Source organism: Dermacentor albipictus, chromosome 5 (genome assembly GCF_038994185.2).
Source record: "Dermacentor albipictus isolate Rhodes 1998 colony chromosome 5, USDA_Dalb.pri_finalv2, whole genome shotgun sequence".
Classification (NCBI taxonomy): Eukaryota; Metazoa; Arthropoda; class Arachnida; order Ixodida; family Ixodidae; genus Dermacentor; species Dermacentor albipictus.
Window position 1 is genome coordinate 82039051 of NC_091825.1, and position 22514 is coordinate 82061564.

Consider the following 22514-nt stretch of genomic DNA (forward strand, 5'->3'; position numbering starts at 1 on the left):
CGCTCCCCAAAATCTTCGGGTAACTGTGTATATTCCCTTATGGAGGAAAGGGGGCAGGCGGAGTGGGATTAACTGTATGCAGTAACTATGCAAGGTCTCCCTCTGTCTGTTGCGAACCACAGCGTGGCGACGAGCACGTATGCGCGCCATTGTGGAAGCGGCAGCGCGAGCGATACCGCGACGCCGCGGCTGTTGGCATCGGTGGCCGTGCAAACTGCCGCATTGTGGGGCAATGGAATCCGCTCATCTTATCAAGCCGGAAGCGGATGAAAGGGAGCTCGGGGTCGGCCATCCTGCACCGTGATACATACGGGACTCCCCGGCAAGACTCGCACATGCGGACTGCGGCACCTCTCGCGCAGAAAGTGCAGCGGCAACGATGCCGTGTATGCTGACCGCTGTTTCGGCGCTTCGAAACGACGTGAACCGAATACAGTCGCGCACTCGAGCGTCAGCCCCGGTTTAGTAGGCAGCGCCGTACCCGTGGAGATGGCGATCAACGCAGAAGGGCGATAGGACAGATCTCGTAGGGCGACAAGAAAACGTGCTTTAGGCGCATTTCCTTTCGTGACAGCGTGACACCGTTTTCTCTACCGCGATGCGAACGGGAGTCGTAGTGATTTCGACCAGACGGGTTACCTTAACGCGTATATCCGGAGCGGCCACGGTACACGAAAGTCCTTTGCATTCGGCATAGCCGTAAACGCAACCACCGTGGCTCGGATTGCAGACACCCTCGCACCTCGTGCCAGCGACAGGAAGCCATAGCCACTGAGGGTGCTACTTAAAATTAGATCTTGATAAGAGAATGAAGCGGGAGTAATGGCAAGGTGTATTAGGTTGCCAGGGTGGACTGAAACTTGCGCTCTTATAGTTTACAGAGTTCTGAAACCCGAAGTACAGAAGTGGTCAGCATTATAGCGCAAATGGAACGGACAAAAGAAGTCAAAGAACTACAAAGAGATAAACGAAATGAAAGGGAAGGAAACGTCGGTCACACCGAACTGAAAAACCAATTTGCTAGCCTAATGTGGGAGATGGGCAGGCGGGAGAGAGAAAAGTGAGAATGAAATATAGACACCACGCACACGCACACGATGGCCATATATCGACACAAGTTAAAACTTCAGTCAATACTAAAGCCACGTGCACAAGTCCGTTGCCCTTAAAAATTGTGACTACCTTCGCCACCCTCTGCTGTGACGACTTAGTGCTCGGCATTCTAAAATTGCCCGCTCCAAAAGTGATCCGTCATCCACGCGAGCTGGCACAGTGGCGAGCGATCGATCCTGCATGCGCATAATTGAGGGCAGTAACCGAAAAACTCCGAAAGATTTGGTGAATTTGGTGGCACTGATGCGCATCAGCAGCTTCAATAGTACCATCCAAGATGCTTGCTTCTTTATTTTGTTAAACTTGTATTTTCTGCACACTACAGTATGTAATCACAACTGCTTTTGGTAATGCCATCGGGTCTCAAAAATATTTCTAGTGAATGCACAAACAAACAAATAAATAAATAAGTAAATACTATTTTCTCGTGGGTCTCCTCATGACGACACTGATCAGGCCCTGCTTTGTTGGTCATTCCGAAACGGAAGGTAAAAGACTTCGCAAAATACTCCTATAGCCATAGATCACAATACAGGGTTACCTCGCGTCGGTAGAGGAAAGGTGAGAATAGTGAAACAAACTGTCGATCGGTGCACTCTATTATACTCAATGCTCGGCACATTCCATACGGACAGTGTACGCGATGTCTTGTGAGAACATACTACATACAGGGTCTCTCACGTAATTGATTCTTAACTAAAAGCCACTAGAAATCACTCGACACGCTGTCTGCCGCATACATGACATCCGCACCGCATCCGTGACCCAGTGTGTGTGAGGTGATTGCTTTCCTATTTCTTAATCTTCTTCTTGGAAGAAGAACTGAGTGCAAGCAATCCATTGTGTTCGGGGCTCGGCTTTTCACAGGCTCCGCAAGTAGGCGATCCGTCAATGTCACCATCCAACAACCACCGTTCCATTCCTTCTGCCTTCATTGTCGTCACTTGTAGAATACGCCATACTTACGCAACGAGCACGTGTCGCTTCCTGCGCAGAGCCATGCCAAAAAGCCATTCTCGTAGCCACTTGGCCGTTGCTTCATCAGCTGTTCGACTACTCTCACGTCGGCAGACAGGACTCACCCCGACGACCTATCTGCGTGGATCGTGTTACAACCCTCGTAGCGAAGGTTGTGCCAGTTCACCGCGCGAGCGACTACCGATGAGCCAAGATCAAAAGCCATTACGCCAAGCAATCATCCTCAAGACCCATTGTTAGGAGATATTATTTTCTGCTTAGTTGTTCTGTTCTATACAGACTGCAGCATGTCGCGAGGCTTTAGGCGACGCTCAACACAAGGGCTGTGGTGTCAAATAAACAAAAAAACTTGTTTCAATATATGGAAGTGTTTTTCGGGGCAAAGGATTCGACCGTATTGGCTGCGCACTTCGATAAAAGAAGAGGTAAGTGCCCGTCATTCACTGAGAGTGCATGCCATGTCGATGAGATAAAGACACACAAGGAGACGAAATACGCTAAAGGCTCCTCTGGTGTTTTGTCGTCTCTCGCGGTTTAATCATGCGTTGGTCCCAGTAGTCCTAGAAGGCACTGTTGCGAAGATAAAGAACAGTGACATCTGTGAGCAGGTACGCTGTAACGGGACGTGCTTTAAAAGATGTAATAGGCCCTGTCCAAAGTTAACAAGAATGCTCCGTAGGTTTGCCGCGCGCGTTGGAAATTCACGGAACGAACACGGGCACATTCCAAAGCAACGAAAGCAAAGGTGGGTAAGCGTTTGGGTTACGAAATGGTGTATTATTGTAGAACACAGTTCAGAAAGCGATACGCAAGTATTCTATTTCAAGTATAAGTGCTCTGCAGCTTAATAACAATGCGGCCATGCACCAATGATACAGTACTTCTGCGTTGCCTTCGAGGTCGCTGTGCGGTTGCCAAGCGGCTCGACGCGATCTCGGAGGCGATGGTTTCAGCACAATGTGATCGTCTTAGTTCGGCGCTAAGCAGGAAACAGAGAAGCATGACGAGAGTTGGATGACGAAGTTATAATGACGACAATGGATTGACCGTATCGGCATCGCGACAGCGGTGTGACAATGAACGCACGACGTCTCTATGACGACGACGGTGAGACCATGCCAGCACGACGAACTTAAGCTGACAAAGCTAGAATGACAACGATGCCACGACAACGATGACATCGCGACCGTGAGCACATACCTAGAAGCCCTAGCTATTAGATAACTTGTGCCCCTAGGTTGGAGTAGAAGGCGTGACTATAACGGCATGACGAGAGTCCGATCACGAAGCTGAAATGGCGACGATTAAACGACCACGATGTCATCAAGACGACGGGGTGACAACAAATGCGTGATGACTGTATGACGACGATGACGTGACGAAGATGTCATGACGAGTGTCGTATTACAAAAGTGGAAAGACGGCTATGCATCCAGCACAATGGCATCACGGCCACGAGCACTTACCTAGTGGCCCAACCTATTAAACAACTTGGGTCAGTGGGTCTGAGTAGAAGGCATTGATCACGACGGTATCACGAGAGTCACGTCATTATGTTGGAATGACGATAAAGAAATAATCACGACGGCAGTTCTTTGGGCGCGAGGTTGGCGTGAATGAATGAATGAATGAATGAATGAATGAATGAATGAATGAATGAATGAATGAATGAACGGACGGATGGACGGACGGATGGATGGATGGATGGATGGATGGATGGATGGATGGATGGATGGATGGATGGACGGACGGACGGATGGATGGATGGATGGATGGATGGATGGATGGATGGATGGATGGATGGATGGATGGATGGATGGATGGATGGGTGGCTGGGTGAATGGGTGGGGTGGGTGGATGGACGGATGGATGGACGGATGGATGGATGGACATTAAGTTGGCAGTCAGGGCTTGCTCTGTGGTATTTGTTTCTCTGTGCGTTCCTCCTTTAGTCGCGCAGTTTGCAATTAGCTCTCATCAAGTTGTTACTAAAGTTTACTCTTGCGTACTTCCTTGTCTTGCGTTGCCGTTCCTTTTGAGTTGCTTTTTACTATGAAGATCAATCAACCTGCCCAGTTTTACAATCTATTTTTGAACACAGTTGCGTTCACATAAAAGCACGATACACACATAAAAAATACACTGATGATTACGATACTCCCTAATGAGAAATTTGAGTGCAGATCTATACGCGTTTCCATCACGCGACATACTGGCTGGCGCGCACAATCTGTCTCGTGTGGCACGTTCCAAACGGAGCGAAGTGTGGCGCGACTGTATAGCTAATCGAGAGATCTCGAGAGGCAGCGCGTGGGTGACGCGTTGGCGCTATTCACAGCAGCCGCCGCAGACAGACCTCCACTTATGCAGTTCTTTGGTGAGCAGACGACGCGGGCTACTCTGGCCATCTCTTAGCCATCGTAGTCGCAGAGTCCGTCTTGCGCCGGCACTATATATGCTTTCCTTCTCACGCTCTCGCCATACTCTCCGCCTCGCGCTCTCTTCGCTATCACCGTCTTTCATCTCCCCCCAATGCGCTCCGTGTTCGCTCTTATCCTTCGCTGTGCTCGTTCGCTCGGTTACGAAGTACGACGCCGACGCTCGTCGCAGGAACGGGCGCCTAAGAACTGCGCTCTAAAACAGCTAAGGCTTCGTACACCTTGTGCCACCTCGGCACATTCATTCTGTGTTATTGGTCAAGAACGAGCACCTACTCAGTTGCACATACGTAGTGCTGAAGTTGTCTGTTCGGGCACGTATACCTAGTGTTTCAAGTTGTCTACTAGGCTAGACAGCAACCAGCAGTAAGTTTTCTGTGTGCGCACCTACCCAGTGACCCAAGTGACCAGGCCAGACAGAAGCCATCAGCGAGTTGTCGATAAGAGCACAAACCCAGGTGCTGACGCTGTCCACATATGTATATTTAAAAAATTCCGTCCCGCATTATACACACAATCACAAGACACCAGCAAGCAAGTAGTTTCGCTATATAACCGTTAGCGACGGCAACTACCTCTTAGGTGAAAGCTCTAAAACGAAGACACCAGTAAGAAGTAAAAGGCAGCATGGGAAAAAGGAGGAAGAAGAAGCCTTGTCTGACAACATCACCTTCCACGTTTATAGGGAAACGAACCAACCAACACTGCCACTTACATTGCCTGCAAAGCATCATACTCGCTCAGTCACAACGGCCACTTTGTTGGTCATAAATCATAAATAGCGATGAGCAGGAAAGCACGGCATCGTGCAGTGAGGAAGCGGAGAGGACGATGGCGGGATTGAAGGTGATTGCACGGCCACGCGTTCGTCGGTAGTGGCGTGCCTGCGCGTCCGTTGGTAGGACGCGTGTAGACTTTGTCTTGGAAGCCAGTAATTTCGTTCTTGCGCAAACGCTAATGACGCGCGTAATTCCTCAAGTCACGCGAGGCGACGTTCCCGGCGGCGGATCGCGCAACTAGCCACGTATAGATCTAACGTACCGCTAGCACGGACCGCAATTCTCGGGGCGCGTTACACCAGATTTCAGCGGAGATTGGGCCTCGCACGCAGAACGATTATCGCGTCTGCCTGTAGCGTACGCAATGAGATGCAAGAGCCCTCGTAGAAAAGTGTGACATCCGCAAAAAGCGTTACACGAGGAACGCGGAATCGCACTGCGACCATCAGCTCTGCAACTCTCGACCTTTTCCCGTCTGGGTAGGGAGAGGCTGACGAGAGAAGACGAACTGTACATGCATTTGGCCCTTATCTCGGGCAGTTCCGAAGGCTTCGCCTACGTCCTGCCTCTTGCAAGCGATCACTGCTTGCAGAAATTATACGAACTAGGGAGCGTTGCATGGACGCACTATCATTAGCACGACCTTTCAGTGCATTATAATAGTCGCAGAGAATACGTTTTCCCGCACATAAAGTCCACGGAATGACAGACTCGCGTGTGGATGACGTCCGCGCATTGTGCGTGTTTCTCATCTGCGTCTTGCTTCACTTACCACAAAACAGCTGCGACGCAAAAACAGGAAGGGCACCGTTGCAAGTATGCACAGATCTTCGGCTGTGTAACAATCAGAAACGAGAACAAGTGCGGCGACAAAGAAGGCCCCGTGAAAGGCGAACTTCATAGCACGAATAGTAAGAACGCACCAACACAATGTATTAAAACAAGCTACAGCAAGCCAAACAAGATCACGAAAAAAGAATGAGAAGAACAATTCACGGAAGTGGATGAGCAGCGGGGCTTCGGGTAAATAATGTAGCCGCTCCTCAGGAAACTAATTGCAGCCAGCTATCACGTAGCTCAAAATATGCATATATAGCTCCGCCATAATTTCTCTAATGCCTTGTTCAGTAAGTCTTGTATGCCACAAAGGCAAAATAGTCATGTGTGTTTGTTAATCGCATCGAAATTTTAACAAATCATTATTGCGGCGCTACGAAGCAACCTGTATGGCGAAGCCGAAACGCGGAAGCCGAAACGCGGAAGCCGAATTCACCTTTTGATTACGTTAGTCGTATAATCACGGGCAGCTTTGTACAACAACTGAACAAAACGGTAGGTTTCGCATTCGGGGACATTAGAAGTAATAAACTATGACACTTGTACACAATCCGCAAGGAAATCATGTCTGTCGTGTTATTTTCTGGACATCTACGACTTTTTAAGTTTTTTAACGCTCAAGGCCATTTTCAGGACAATTCTACGCTATGCATTAAAATATTATCGCCAACTTTGGGTTCTTGAAGGTTTCGAGAGGAGAATCAGCCGCGGCGCATACTTACATAAATCAGCAGCAAAAATACGAAAATAATCATTTTTAAAAAGCTTTTCTATATATATATGCGAACTTCTCCCGACTTTCATGACCGTGGTTACTGCGGCGTGGCTGTTCTCTTTTCGAACAGGCCAACCTATCACAGATGAGGATGCGAGTGACGTCACCGCCGCTGGGTTCCTTGCACCGCCAGCAGATTGCGCTCGCCCCCGCGCATCCGCCGCCCCGTCCCAAAGGGGACGCTCATAACATCCATCTATCCATCCACGGCAGCGGGGCGGCGACCTTGAGGGGGAAAGAAAAATAAAGAACAAGAAACGCCAGAGCACCCTGCGATCTATTGAAAGTGTGTGTCTCGTTTACAAGACATTGCATTAGCCCCTCTACAATGCCTGAATAAAGCCTTCCGTGTCACTTTGTGCGGACACTCAATAAACACGAACTAGTGTTTCGATTCTTTATGCGCTCACACAAAGCTTCGCTGTACGTAGATTCCAACTTGTTGAATCTGCTGCCTTTTCTTTCTTTTTTCGATCTTTCTTTTTTGTTCCTTTCTTTTTTTTTATTGCGAAGAGTCTTTAACTGAAAGTCGCAACTTGCATCGTTCAACAGCGGATTATAAGTTTCACTTCTGGCTACATTTCGCATTCCTCACGTGGAAACATTGACCGCTTCAGTATTGCTGGACCCTTGCTGAGGGAGTATGCAGGCTTCAGAGAAAATACAGTCAGAATGAGGGGAGGAAGGTTAATTAGATGCGAGCTTCTGATTAACAAAATTAACGATGCTGGAGGCAAAGGGGGCCACAAAACAGGATATATATATATATATATATATATATATATATATATATATATATATATATATATATATATATATATATATATATATATATATATATAGAGAGAGAGAGAGAGAGAGAGAGAGAGAGAGAGACGGGGGGAAGTGCAGGCTTAGGCATTGACACATGAGAGATGGATAGCAGCAAAGTAATGCTTGCACGGTCTGATGATGGGCACCGTTGCTGCAGCATAATTATCTTTTTCGAGAGCCGCCAGTCAGCTGGTCGAGCGCAGTATAGAACGAGCCTCTCTGGACACAGTACCCCACTTCTGTGCACACAGGCTAGAGGCTGTTGCATGCATTATTTATGAGCGACGGCTTCCTCATTGCCGCCTCTACGAAGTATTAAAGGAGGAAACCGTTAGCGCTCGAGGGCCTCGTATGTCAGAGTATTTAACACGAACTGATGCAGGCAAACGGCCCGGAAGAAGACTCCATTACGATGAACTATAACAGTTGTTATCTTAATTGGGAGACATTTTATCGACGTATATTCATTTCTAGGATATCTATGCCAGTACAATACACAACTGCAACAGTGCCCGCATGTTCATTGTAGTGTACCAATCATCATGCGTCCGCGTTTTCCCTATATATAAAACTTTTAATATATAGGGGATGGTTCAATGATCCGTGAGGCATCGCGAACCATTATACAGGATGCGATAATGCGAATATGATAGGACTCAAATATTCTGACGAACCTTCTCATGAAGCTGGTGACCTTCGTCCACATAAAACTGTGAGGTTTTAATTAGGAATTACATTCCAGTGTTTCTTACGTGCCAAAGACGCGACTGAGGCCCGCCGTAGTGAAGAGCTCCGGAGTAATTTTGACGATCTGCCATTCTTGAAGGTGCATCCAAAGCATGGTACACGGGCATTTTTGCACTTCGACTCCATGAAAATGCAGCAGCCGCGGGCAGGTATTGAACCTTCGACCTCATGCTCAGCAGCAATACGCCACAGCCACACCGCTTCTGCCGTTTCTTTCTTTTCTTTTCTTTTTTTCTGTCGGCAGAAGTTTGTGCAAAAAGCGTCAACTCCTAAAAGTTACCGCTGCAGAAGACTCCGGTGCGTAGCGCTTCCCGCCTATCACCTCCGGTTCCGCACCCGGTCGGCAGCCATCGAGTATAGTCTTGGCAAGGGGGTTGGGGTGTTGCTTTTCGAACGAGGTCAGTGGGACGGCCGACGCCTAACACCCGTCTCGTGCCCGGGCTGCAGGAAGGAAGCCGGGCCGCACACGATGCCGCAGAAGCACACGTGCGCGTGCGGTGCACGGGGCATTACCGACACTCGAGCAGCGGCGGCGGGCGATTGCCGGGACCGTTTTGTTGCGTCTGTCGCAGCCGCACTCGCCCAGCCCAGTTTACAGTACGAGGGGGGCGCGCGGCAAACAACAGCCGTAGCGTGCGCACTGTGCTGGACAAGCCGCTGCTGTTAGGAGGAAGGAGTACAGCACCGTGGACAACGGGATTACGCGCGAGCGATCCGCCGCTGTGTCGGAGTTGCGGCCCTACCGGCGGTTGTACTGGTCGGGGGAGATGTTCAGCTTGTCATAAAGCCTTTAAATTATTAGGCGAAACAAGGTAATAGAAACGGCAAGGACAAGAAGCAGAACCGTGGCTGCAGGATGGATTCTGTAGCGCACGAAATCTAAGTATAAAGTCCGCGCGCCGCGTGTTGGGCGAGGCACTCGGCGTACTTACGCTGTCGTTTACGTAAGGCACAAACGCTGGTACTTCACAACGCACCCGTGAGCGCACTCACACACGCACACACGCACACACGCACACATACGCACGCAAAAAAGAAGCTGTTGTTTTGGTACGAACTGCGCAGATCGACTCAATCTCAACGACTAGAGGTGTGGCCTTCGTATACATGCGCTGTGCTAAATGGCGTGCACGTGAGGGTTTTTCGATACCACGTGACAACCGTCTGCGATTTCCGTAATGTAACCTGCCGCCTGCTTTGCGCCCGAAGCCACGTATACTGCATTTGGCGCAGGTAGTGGACTAAATGCAACAAAGCGCGACGCAATCAATGGATCATCGCGCGCGCGAGCAATCGAGGTTTCATACCGTATAATGTCGGACTGGATAGCTACGCACAATAATGCGCAAAAGACAAGGCGCAGTACTTTTGTGTTGGTTCTGTTTCATTAACAACCTAATACTTACAGAAACATCTGGCATCTCTATGCATGTATAGTAGCAAATTAAGTTAATTTATGTGATGATCATGCCGTGGTGGAATGCTTCGTATTAGCTTTGATCACTTAGGCTGTGAACCTAAATGAACCTAAATCTGAGTACACGAGTATATTTCCATTTCGATCCACCGAGATGCCTCTGCCGCTTTCGGAAACCGAACGCATCGCTCGTTCGCAGAAGCAGAACGCTGTAGACGCAGTGCGGCGGGTGCGTATATATCGCTGATGTGTAACCTTCTTTCTCGCTTTTATTGCTACACCGCATTCGTGTATTTGGTGCAAATGTTCGTCGAAGCGTGTTCTTAAAGTATGACGAAACAAATACGTGTGGTTCCACAAGTTGGTTCATCCTTTAAAGATTAATAGCCCACAACGACATGTGCGAGAACGACAGGACATGCTCGTCCTTGTTTTACATCATAAGACTCAGTGAGCGAAAATCCGTCGTAGTCGCTGTGACCGAAAGAGGGCACCAAGAATGGCGGACGGCGCAAAGCCTAAGAACACGTCGGAAAAGAACTGCTCGAATCAACGTCAAACCTCACGGGGAGGTTCCTGCAAACCAAGTAAATTAATGGCTTTGAAAAGAAGATTTGATAAATTTCGCTCTGGGCGGGAATCGAAGCCGGGCCACCGGGGTGCGAGACATGCACGTTTCCCCGACGCCACGGCGAGGTCATTAGAGGCAGCATGCTCCGTCATAGGCCACGTGACGGCGCAGCCAATGGCGAGGAGGAGGTGGCGCCACGTCACGAGCGTATAACGTGAGCGCGTTCATGGCGTCCCGAGGTCTACAAACGGCATAATGCTTTCCGATTATCGCACGTAAAAAGCCTTGCCTTTCTCTGCCAAACTTTCTTTGTAATTTTTGTTCGTTAGAATCAAAGTGGAAAAGTGTATGCATGTGAAGCGTGTGCGTATATATATATATATATATATATATATATATATATATATATATATATATATATATATATATATATATATATATATATATATATATATATATACACGTATATATAGTTCAACTGACAGTGGTGTACTCCGGACCACCATCAGTTGCACTTCGCTCGACAGAGGCAGGTCGACGTGTGTCGAGCTAGCTCTTGAACGCTTTGCAATGTGGTGAACATGGTTTAAATCATGGATCTGCAGATTGATGGCTCTGGATCCTAACAGCCTTTTGTTTTTGTCCCATTCTTAAGCTTAAATGACGATACATACATACGCCTACGATTCCGAAAATACTCCAATGCGTTGTTTCGTTTACAGGTTCACCTGCACTTGTAAAAGCGGCTTAATTCAGACTATGCTCTAAAAAAAAAGACTAAAATAGGTAGGGAGGTTAGTCCTTAAGGGAAATAACTGATCTGCCACAACCATTAGTTCTTTTGAGAACCAACTGACATGGGATTAACTGTTACACCCCATGCGCTTACCCCTTCGAGGACTAACAGTTGCCCTTTTCCGATGCTCCTCAAGGGAGTAACGGTAATTCTTTCCGATGCTCCACAATGATGGAATTAATGAAATTAGGCATTTATACCCTAAAAAAATTACTCAGTTGAAAAAAAAAAGCGTGCCGGAAAGTAGGACTCGAACTGATGCCCTCTGGCTCACAAGTCAGGTACTCTAACCACTTCACCATGGTGGAACTTCTTTTTTCCTTTCGTGGTATTTATTACAGTAGCATTCAACCCCACATTCAACAGTTCTGCATAGTTAGAGAACGGAGGGCACAATGAAAGTCCCACACAGAAAAGGCAGCTTTCATAATGTGAGTACAAACATAGGTTTTACTTTAGAAGGGCCGTAAGGATAAGCACATCACCAAAATAGGGTACCAGCCAGGTTGTATATCGAGTACATCATAAACATGTTTTAGGCGTAGTGTCATAAGAATAAAATGTACCCTTGTATGTACCACCGTTTCGGCGTTTCGGTCCATCCTACACGTTTTCCACAAACTGTGCATTGCCATGAGGAAAAACATACCGAGAGGTGCACTAGTATCAAAGGTCGGCAGCAGATAACGCACAGTATGAGCGTTAATCTCAAGATTTCTTTTAAAAATGCGTTGGAGCACATCCCAAGATAGGACGGCGTCGGGGCAGCTAATAGAACAATGTTCAATTGTCTCTAGCACATCACAAAACCGACAGTTCACTGAAGAGACAAAGGTACTCTTTTTCTGTAGCCATGTTTTTACCGGATTGGTTTCACTATGAAGTTTATAAAAGAATGTTTTGCAGCAAGGGGATAAATGCGTTTTGCGAACTCGCTTTAATACATCGTGGCCTGGCCATTTAATGTATAGTGATCGGTAAAATGGAGACGGAAGTTGCATGGACAGTAAGTCTTTGCATAACGTTCTACGCGGCACACAGTACAACTATTCAGCGGTCGGTTGACAGGACTAGATGTTGAGACAAGGTTAAGCATCGGAACGCAAGTACGGCAATATAAGAGCGACTCGGCATTTTGTGCATGCTATGCAGTGAGAGTCTAACGTTGAGTGTACTTGCAACCATAAGCGACTGCGGAAGGAAATCAGCCCGAATATTCTTAGGGTGATTTAAACTGAGGCACTATACGCGATGTATACGTGTAGCGAGCTCAAACGGGGCACCCAAGACGGCAGAGAAGGCCAATTTCTCCGTCGCAAAGCGTGTCCCGCTTGGGCTACACATCACATCAGTTATGTTCGTAACCTGCTTGGAACGGAAGGAACTCAGGTGCTATTCACCAGAAAATCTAGCCGTCTATCAATGACTTGCGCGTTTAATGTGTATCGCTCACTTATGGTGTGCGTACGAAGGGCATGGCTCTTCACATTCCAGCTTTTACGTTTCACGCAATATTCTAACGAACACGCAAGGTGCTGCTTTGCATATAGTTCAATAGATAGTGCACGAACTTCGAACTATGCACGATTTATAGACAATACCGTTTTGGCCGCATCGCTCCATGACACGCACGAAAACAGCGAAGTGCATGGGGAGTAACTGTTGTCGTTCGTCCTCCCGTTGCTCTCTTTGCGACCAGGGACAAAACACTTACTCTCCGAAATTTGCACAAGGCACGCACATTCGTGCAGTTAGTCCTTTGAGAGACGAAAACGCCCTTTTTAGGACTAACGGCCCAGTTACTCCAGTTCTTTCCCGGGATTTTTCTTAGAGTGTAATGCTTACATATAGAACTGCACCATATAAGCCAGCAACACTGCAGCGATCACAGGCCGCACTGCCACGTAATGACGTGCAACAATCTTTCGTTCCTGCTCCCGTTTCAATTTATGCCGATGGTACTTTAAACTTCAGTCCATGGTGTATCGTTCTAATACTTATCTCCGTCCCCGCTCAATGTGGGGGACAAATAGACCCAGCCGGAACATCCACTCCATATCTAACCAACAGCAGATCTGATAAGCGTAAAGCACATTTCCTTCGGCACGTTAGCAGGATTTTCTGACGGGGGAAACACTCATACCAATGTTGAGTCGCAGCTCTGGTTGCGCCACCTTCCCAGCCTCCCTCTCAGACGGCGTGCCGGCCCTATACACAGGGCCTCCGACGAAGAAACCACCCAGGAAGCGTCGACGCCGCTTCGCAAAATTGGCTGCGGTCGCCGCCCCCTGTCCTTCTCGTCTCTTCTTTTCCTCCAAGCATCACGGAGGCCATCGATACAGGTGCGCCGACAGAGACATGACCCTCACGCGATGCGGCCCCCAAAGCAACTTGTTGCGTGTTCGATTACACCGCAAGCAAACAAACAAACAACAGCGCGAGCACCGTAGCGTCTTCACGATGAATGACGAGAGAGGTGCACGAAGACGAGGCGAAGAAGCACCGTGAAACTTGTCGGCGTGAAGATTGCCCGCACAGGCGTAGAAGGCTGGGCTGCATGTTTGTTTGTCTTGTTATTCGGGAAGGCAAAACAAACGTGTACACCGCACGAAGCATTCCTTCTGCTACGAGGAGAGACGAAAACATCGACCACCGGTGGAGTCGAAGTTTCCGTGGCGGAAACGGCCCGCGCCGCAGGGCGAACGTCTTCTCGCTGTGTTGTGTGACGGTGCCATTCGAGCTCTGCAGAGGGAAATAAAGTGGCGTGCGGCAGATGCAGCACAGAACGCGCACCGCTGACCTTGTGGCACCGGCCAGCGAAGAGTCACGCCGCATTAGATTCATTAGGGCCTCAGCGACATATCGAAGTAACGTCCGTAGATGCAACAGCCTCCATAACGGTTAAAAAGAAAACGGCGCAGAAAATTTTTAGTGCGCATTGGCCGCGCGGAATCATGTAACCTCCTATTAAGTTTTACGCGCTGACCATAAGTAAGGGCTTTGGCCACGCTGCAGCGGTGCAGGAAAGTCATCGGTGCAGGAAAAGCACCTGGACGCCTGCTGGAAGGCGATGGAGAGAAAAAAAAAGGAAGTGAGGAGGCACAATAAATATTTTAGAGCGCGGCTCTTAGGCGCCCGTTCCTGCGTTGAGCGTCCCTCGGCGTTGTCCCTCGGCGTTGTCCCTGGGCGTCGTACCTCGGGGTAACCGAGCGAACGAGCACAGCGAAGGATGAAAGAGCGAACATGGAGCGCAGCGGCGAATGAAAGACGGCGGGAGCGAAGGGAGCGCGAGGAGGAACGCGGAGGAGGAGGATGCAGTGGTAGCATTAGGAGAAAAGCAGAGGAAGCCGCCTTTAAGAACCAGGTGGCACTAATGTCCGCGTGTCCGCGGCAGCGGTGGCACCGGCCGTGAGGGGAAAGAAAAAAAAGAACCAGAAAGCTCTCTTTCGCGCACAGCGTTCACCGCAAGCGTTTCCCGGTAAAGATTACGGTTACACAAGTTGCAGCTGCCGGTCTATATATAGCGCCGTGCTTCGCGGCTCTGCCAGTTGGTGCGGTGATCGGTGCGATGCCTCAATATCGCAACATGAAATCACGTATACAGCTGCGCTAAATTTTGCATTAGGGATCGAGTATCATAATCGTCGGTGAATTTTTACGTGCCTCAAATTGCATGAGATTACATAGTCTGTGCAGTAACTAATATAGTAATGGTCTCGATATTGTACTGTTATATTACGAAATATCGGTGTGGATCCGATAAATATGAAGTTTTGTGGCGACATGGCCTACTTGATTGTGTGCTCTACTGCTACAGTGTAGCCAAACATTGAGTCTCTACACTTTATCGGTTACAGCAAGCATTTACTTGCTTTCTACGGAGCTCAAGTTACGTGAGCTAACAGTGAAAAGCCGAAAGAAAGGCAAAAGTAATGCTTAACTGACTTTCTCCTCATAATTTAGTGATCGAATGCACAGCAATACGTCTTTTCAGCGCTTTCTTCATTTATGAAGAGCGAAAAACACGCAAACTCGCTCACAATTACACATAAATATTTATAATGCAGCATCGATAAATCGACGTTCATTGTGCCAGATTTCCGAAAATGATATGTGCCAGCTTGGTCATCTTTCGCAGCCGCTACTGATAACCCTATGTCTCCGCTTACGGAATATTTAGATACATTATATGTTTGTCGTATATATAGTTAGCGAATAATCACATATAAAAGTCATACCTAATTGCAGCAATGTCACGCGCGATACGACGAACGACAGCTCGGCCCTATAGTGTGACCCGGTCACTCGCTGTAGACCATTCAATCATCAATTCAGTGGTTCAACCATTCGTTTTGTTCTGGATACTTAAAAAGCATCGCTGATCGTTTAAAGGTGCTTCGAGCGGCTACAGCAAATTTACTCACGGAGAGCTGAAGGCCCTTTTACTCTGCGTAACCGCTGCTTCTTCGTGCAGATATCGCGATATACACAACGCCTCAATGCTGCCTCAACTGCAGCTCGTAGTTTGTGTGGGTTAATCATAGCGGCTGCTCGTAAAACAACGAACTGCTAAGCCAAGAATTGAAAACCTAAGAAGTGTTTCTGTTAAGTTTAGGTATTTTTATTTTATAAGTGCCTTTTACTCAGTGTCTTGGGAAGAGCTATAGTAATTATGGCTAAACTCGGTATGCACTCCTGCAAGTGTTTTGACTGTCATGGTCGACGTAATTCAGTATTTCGAACAACGCCTGTGGTATACGTGAGTCCCACCATCCGGCTTTTGTGGGTTGTAAGTATGTGAGTTGTACAAATACGCACATATTTAAGAGCGCCTAATTTCTTTCCTAAATACAACCTGGTAGCCAATTACATGGCTTGCAGTCCCCAAATACTGACTATATAGCGGCAAATCGCCACACGTTGAATTGTCTTGTAGATTGACCGCATGCATGCAAGCTATACTACGCCTCCAGGGCATGGCCATGGCATATGCAAGCACAACACCTCACAGCATTTTGATGTGCTGGCAAAATAGTATTCGCCAAGTGACCATATTAGTAATGCTATTTGCTTCCTTGTGTGCTCAAAGATTTATTATATGCAATGTAATTCATTATGTTGCCAGTGACACATTCAGTATCCTATTCTTCAAATGTTGTCTTCTTCAAAAGCCTTCAAAGGTCTTCTCCTGTTCTCCTGCTAGAAAAAGACCACATGCCTGTCGCCGATTCTTTGCATCCATTGCTTGGGCGTTGTCCTTACGGCCGCTGCAAGGTTTCAGTCAACCTTGCCGCTGCCCCTGTTGATATCGCAGGTTTCTCGAAGTTCCTGGCAACGCCTCACGGCACTCCAGTGCTCAACGCAAAGATTAGAAACTAGAGGTTGTCGCGCTCGTCGCGCTATCTGTCGTACAACAGCTCAACAGCAGCCTGCCTGTTCCGGCGATAAGGATTATGACGTCGACTCGGTGTGAGATAGCGTTAACAACGGGGCCGGTCACCTGGGCCGCAGTGCCTTCACCAGCGGGGCTCGCAGGCGGACGCCATGGATCTGCTCGGCTCGCTCAAGTCCTACTTCACTACCAAGTATGTCATCACTGACAACCTCATGTGTCGGATGCACCACAAGGCATCCGTGGGGGTTCTGCTGGCCTTCAGCATACTCGTGACTGGCAAGCAGTACGTGGGCGACCCGATCGACTGCATCAGCAAGGACTCGGTGCCTGGGAACTTGCTAGACACCTATTGTTGGATACACAAAACCTTCAGTGTGGCCACAGCGTGGCACGGAAAACTGGGCGACGATGTGGCCTACCCGGGAGTGGCTCCTCACACCGAAGGCGATCCCAAGGTGTACCATGGCTACTACCAGTGGGTGTGCTTCGTGCTGATGCTGCAGGCGCTCTTCTTCTACGTTCCCCGCTACCTCTGGAAGACCATCGAGGGTCGTCGCATTCAGAGCCTCACGGAGCAGCTATCGTCTCCCATGCAAGACAGAGCGACCCTTGAGAAAGCCCGAGGCATGGTCGTTGACTACCTTGTCGCCAACAGGGGTTTTCACGGAGGCTACTTCTATGGGTTCGTGTTCACCGAAATGCTCTACTTCGTCAACGTAGTGGCGCAGATATTCATCATGGACAAGTTTCTGGGAGGAGAGTTTTCAACCTACGGAGCGCGCGTCATCGAGTTCACCGAATGGCACTGGGAGGCCCGCTACGACCCGATGATCAAGGTGTTCCCGCGAATGACCAAGTGTACCTTCCACATGTTCGGTACCTCGGGAGACCTGCAGAAGCATGACGCCGTCTGCGTGCTCCCCATCAACATTATCAACGAGAAAATCTACGTCTTCCTCTGGTTCTGGTTCGTCATACTGACCATCATCACGGGCCTCTTTCTCATCTACAGGATGGTCGTCATCGTGTCCAGCTCCGTGCGCTTCCACATCATGTACAGCCGAAACCGCAACGTCGACTCGGAGAACCTTCGAGAAATCGTGCAGACCGTCAGCACCGCCGACTGGTTCATCTTCTACCAGATCAGCAAGAACGTCGAACCGGGCCACATGAAAGAATTCGTGAATGATTATGCTCAGGAACTGGACGTCGGCTCCAAGACGAGCAGACAGAAGCTTAGGGACAACATGTGAAAATTTGACCGTTGTGACGTCGCTCAATTACTGCCCAAAAACGATGCAGCCGGGAGTGTTCCAACTTCACTTTTTCTTTAGCGTGGTGTCGATGAGAGATCAATCGTTAAGTGAATGAGTGTGCCGCCACAGGAAGGCGTGATATGCGATGTTGCGGACAGTGTATCTGAATTTGGTCGTCCCCACCGATTCAAGACGCCAGGCCGCGCTTACAAACGCGCGTGCGGTCGACGGTAAAGGCTGTTTCCAACGCTGTTCCCATGTTGTGCCCAACGGACACTTCTGATAGCCTTCTTTTGGGTATTGTAAGATTGGTTTGTAGAGCATGGTGGCTGCGCATGTTTTACATTTGTTGGTGGTACCGCATAGATCAATAACAGTTACTGGTACTAAGAAGAACGTTAGTACATTTTAAACGATTTTAAACTGGTGTGTCTGAAAGACAAACGTTTCTATGGAGTAGGGTGTGACGATATCAAGGGTCAGAGTGAACAGCTAGAGAGGCGAGGACTAGAGCAGCGAATCCCGGAACGGAGCTTCTGCATTCTACAGTATTATTTGCATTTCCTGTAAGGCAACGAATCTTAGTTATCTGCGTTAGTATAGTAAGAAACAATCATGCTGAAATTTCCAGGAATAATAACGGAAAAGTTTCGCCTTGCAGTTCACCAGCAAGGGTAGCCCGAGAAGTTAGTGTCATGACGCGCTGGTTTTGTCTAGTAATCCGCGAGGTTGTTCGAAGTGCTATCCGGAGACCCTTCTGCGTAGGCGAGGTCCAGTGAAGCTATCGTAGCCGCCGATATGCCGAGCGTTATCGACGAGCGTTTGTCATCGAAGAGCTCTATCCTTCGTCCCTGAGTGACCGCAATCACTGAAGGGCTTTTGAAGGACGCATGTTGCTGCCACTAGGATCTGCTTCCACCACGAGATGGCACCACCAAACACAGATATGCGCTGCAGTGAAACGCAGCGCGCAAACCACGTACGTATTTACATCTGTTTGACTGTGGCTGCGCTCTTGCGCAAGTGTTGGTTGTCCTGATCGCAAGCACTTCGCTGCGTATTGTTATAATTTGCGACATGTTCCTGCTCTGAACAACCAGAGTCTTTTTTGTTTTGGTGGGGTTATGTAGAAATGCTACACCGCAGCACGAGCTTCGTAAGAAACAGAGCGGCGAGTCAAAGTTACTTCAAAGGAACGAAAGCATGCCATATACTAGCAATACATTGCGTAGTAATTGTTTAAAACTTTAATTACCCTATGTGATTTCAAGAATGAGCTTCTGAGACATAAACAGAGATTACCGGTAAATATTTTCAGTAATTCTTTCTTTTTTTGAGGGCGCGAAGGGTGGTAGTGGGTAAAAGAAAGAGGGAGGGAAAATGGTGTAAAGGTGATAATGCACATAACTATAGCAGTGGCTTCAGGTGCTACATCAAAGATATAAAATGAACAAATATGACAAGGAGCACATTTATGTATGCACGCATTGCCCATCTTACTTACAAGCGTGTGAACAACAGCCGTTTGACAGTGACAAAGAGTACATGGTGCCATGCTTTACAGCCCTGAAATGTAATTGCAAACAAAAAGTGATGGCATCTGGCAGCGTTCTAAATTAAGCTGCTCATAGGCAAAATGAAAGTTTACGTTCAATGTTCTTCTCAATCACTTTGCCACTTTCACTTTTCTTTAGATAACCGACGTGCCGGGTGCGCGACGAGTTCGCGTCCTCGCCGGACCTGCAATAAAAGTTTCTTCACTCACTCACTCAACCGACGTACCAGAGCACTTCTAACTCGCCGTCTATAAGTAACTGAAGATACAAATAAGTCAAGCTCATGAGATTTAACGCACATGATTGCGACAGTTCAGCACAAGGATTGGGCTAGCATCAATTGGCTCGTGGTAAAAACACAAATTTTCAACCAAGTATACTTTTCTGTGTCTCTAATTCTCACACTCTCAACGAGAGCTTAAGGGCAAACGCTTACACAAAGAAAAGCAGAAGTATCACTCGCCTTATGTGCATAAAGAGTCTAAATGCTTTTATCTATTTCGCTCTTTAAACATGCGGTGAGAAAAGGAAGAAAACATACGATGGAAGTAAGAAGTCGGGCGTAAGAAAAGAATTTCATCGTCTTACTATGGGCTTAATTGAGGCTCTGTGCTTTTGGTGAAACTAGATAATCGTCCTCTGAGTGAACAGACAGTACTATAGCATCGTCCCTACCAGAAGAATGGTGATCAGCGGCTCAGAAGGCAGTGAAGACACTTTTGTGCTTTCTGAGAACGTCTGGTTTGCACGAGCGGCTTTGACTAACTGACTGTCTGTGCACGTCTCTATACCCTCTCTCTCTCCATTCTCTCTCTTCCCTCAGTGTAGGGTAGCCAACCAGTCTTGACTGGTTAACATCCCCGCCTACGTTCTCTCTCTCTCTCTCTCTCTCTCTGTGTGTGATTTTGGTGTTGTTAGCATTCGCCACGTATGTGCAAACTTTCCTCGACTCAAATGACTTCCTCGAGGCCATAGAATAGGTACCTTTCTACAGACACGCTCAAGCGCTATGCGTAGAAGTGAGTGTGAAAGCTTCCTGTTATCGAGTGCACCACAGCGCCGCTCCTAGTCTGAAAAAGCAACACTGCTTCATTCTGCTTCATTCAACACTGCTTCAACGCTTCATTAAATATCATCGGTGATATACCGATGATATTTGCATCACCAAATGATATTTGATATTTGATATTTGATATTTGATTTGATGATATTTGAACTGCATCATCGGTGATACCGATGATGCAGTTACTTCACGAAAACAACTTCACTGCAGTGTATCGAGTAGACGCCGGAAAAAGACAGAGGATCCTACAGGAATTACTTAATCCAACTCTTGCGCCGCCTCCGCCACAGCTACCGCGGGTACCGTGGATTTTTCTAAGTGTGTGGCCTTCAGACGCTCTTCTGGTGTCACTTTTTACGCATTATCTTTGTAAATTTCTGAGAAATCATAGTTTTCTAAACCCAGTGATATAACTAGTCTCTGCACGCGCGCGTAAACCTTCCACATGTGTGTTAACTAGAGCATGGCGGCGATGACCTGTTTCCGCCTCCTCCAGCTATCATCCGGCGCTTCAGCGTCCTTTACTCCACAGAGTTTCTTGCAAGACTTACTAGACGGGACTCTGGCGCTATGGTCATTCAGCCCGCATCGGAATGGTGGTCAATAAGTGGATTTGTAAGATTTTCAAGCTTGTGGCTTCAGACGTTCTTGTTGGTTGAGCTGACTGCGCTTTCTCTGCCTTTGTTGACCTGAATTGCAAAGTAATACATAGTTATCTAAATTCAGAAGGCAAAGAGACTCTGCGAACACGCATAATCGCTACTAACTGCAGCAGTTCCGCCTATCGACGTGACCTAATCGAAAGGCGTCAAGCGTCTCAACGCGTTGGCTGGCCCGCGAGAAAGTCTTAAAATTGTTTCATGCCTGTTGACGACGCATGTGTCCGTATAAAATGTTCAGTGCTTGATGGCGAAGATGAGTTTAGCAAAAGATGGCAGGAGTGCCAGAAGCGCCTGCAGCAGAGAAGGGTCCTTATGTAGATGTGTGATTCTCTCTCTCTCTCTCTCTCTCTCTCTGCGTTAGGAAGCCTGTGAAAAGCGCTTCGATGTGTGGTATTTGGTAAAGCAATGAAGGGTGCTAGTTTGTGAACGTTCGTGATCATATTGCGCTTATAAAAATGTATGGTATTTGCTATGTCAAAATAAAAAAGAATGATTTTGGCAAAAACTATGTGTTCCCGCCTGAGGCACTGTCGTGTACAAGACAGCCACTCAAATCTGTGATATATATGTCATTCCTGATTATAATAATAAAAAAGGCGCCACGAAAAAACAAGGTCTGTGACGCGATGTTTTCAACATCGGGCGTATGTGCATACTAGAGTCCCCTTGTTCGAATCCCGTCGTTGGACAAATTTTTTAATGCTTATTTAATTATTTATAACGCAGTACTTTGTCAAAAATGATCAGTTTCCAAACTTACGAAGCCGTTTGAAGACAGGACACACAACCTGTAAATAAGGTCTAAAACATTACGCCTACGACAAGTTTCCGACTCCCAAATTACTTCCGGCGCGTGCAGTCAGCAAAAACATAGTCTTCGAGATCGATTTCTGTTATCCAGAGAGAGCAGTCGCTGGGACGTGATTTCGGACACCACGTATTGCTGCATTCATAACGCAATACCTTCATGTAAATTATCAGTAATTATTAGGTAGCACAGCTGTGTGAAGCCAAAAGCATGAAGTTTAGGCTCTACCATCTACCGCCCATCATTCCCGCGCTTTCGGAACCGCCATAATCACACCTCCCGTAGACACTATAGCGCCTAAGTTCCGCCTAGAAGTTTTTAGAGGAAACTATGTCCAGAGGCACTACGTTACAAAAATGGATTAATGAAATAAAGCTGATGATCACATTAGCATACGCTAAAGAAGATGAAGGCGAAAACTTGCGTGCTCACGCGACATTCATGAAATTACTTGACATTCTCATTCGAATGCGTTGTTACTTCCCATTGCTTGTTTTGTCCCGCCAAAGT

At 47.7% G+C, this 22514-nt stretch overlaps 1 protein-coding gene across 1 annotated transcript; it reads left to right on the forward strand.

The window, feature by feature from the left end:
• The first annotated feature begins 16756 nt into the window (after window positions 1-16756).
• LOC135910786 (innexin inx2-like) lies at window positions 16757-19683 on the forward strand. Its single transcript, XM_065442882.2, has one exon. The coding sequence runs from the start codon at window positions 16809-16811 to the stop codon at window positions 17910-17912; it is 1104 nt and encodes a 367-aa protein (XP_065298954.1). The 5' UTR covers window positions 16757-16808; the 3' UTR covers window positions 17913-19683.
• Window positions 19684-22514: the final 2831 nt, after the last annotated feature.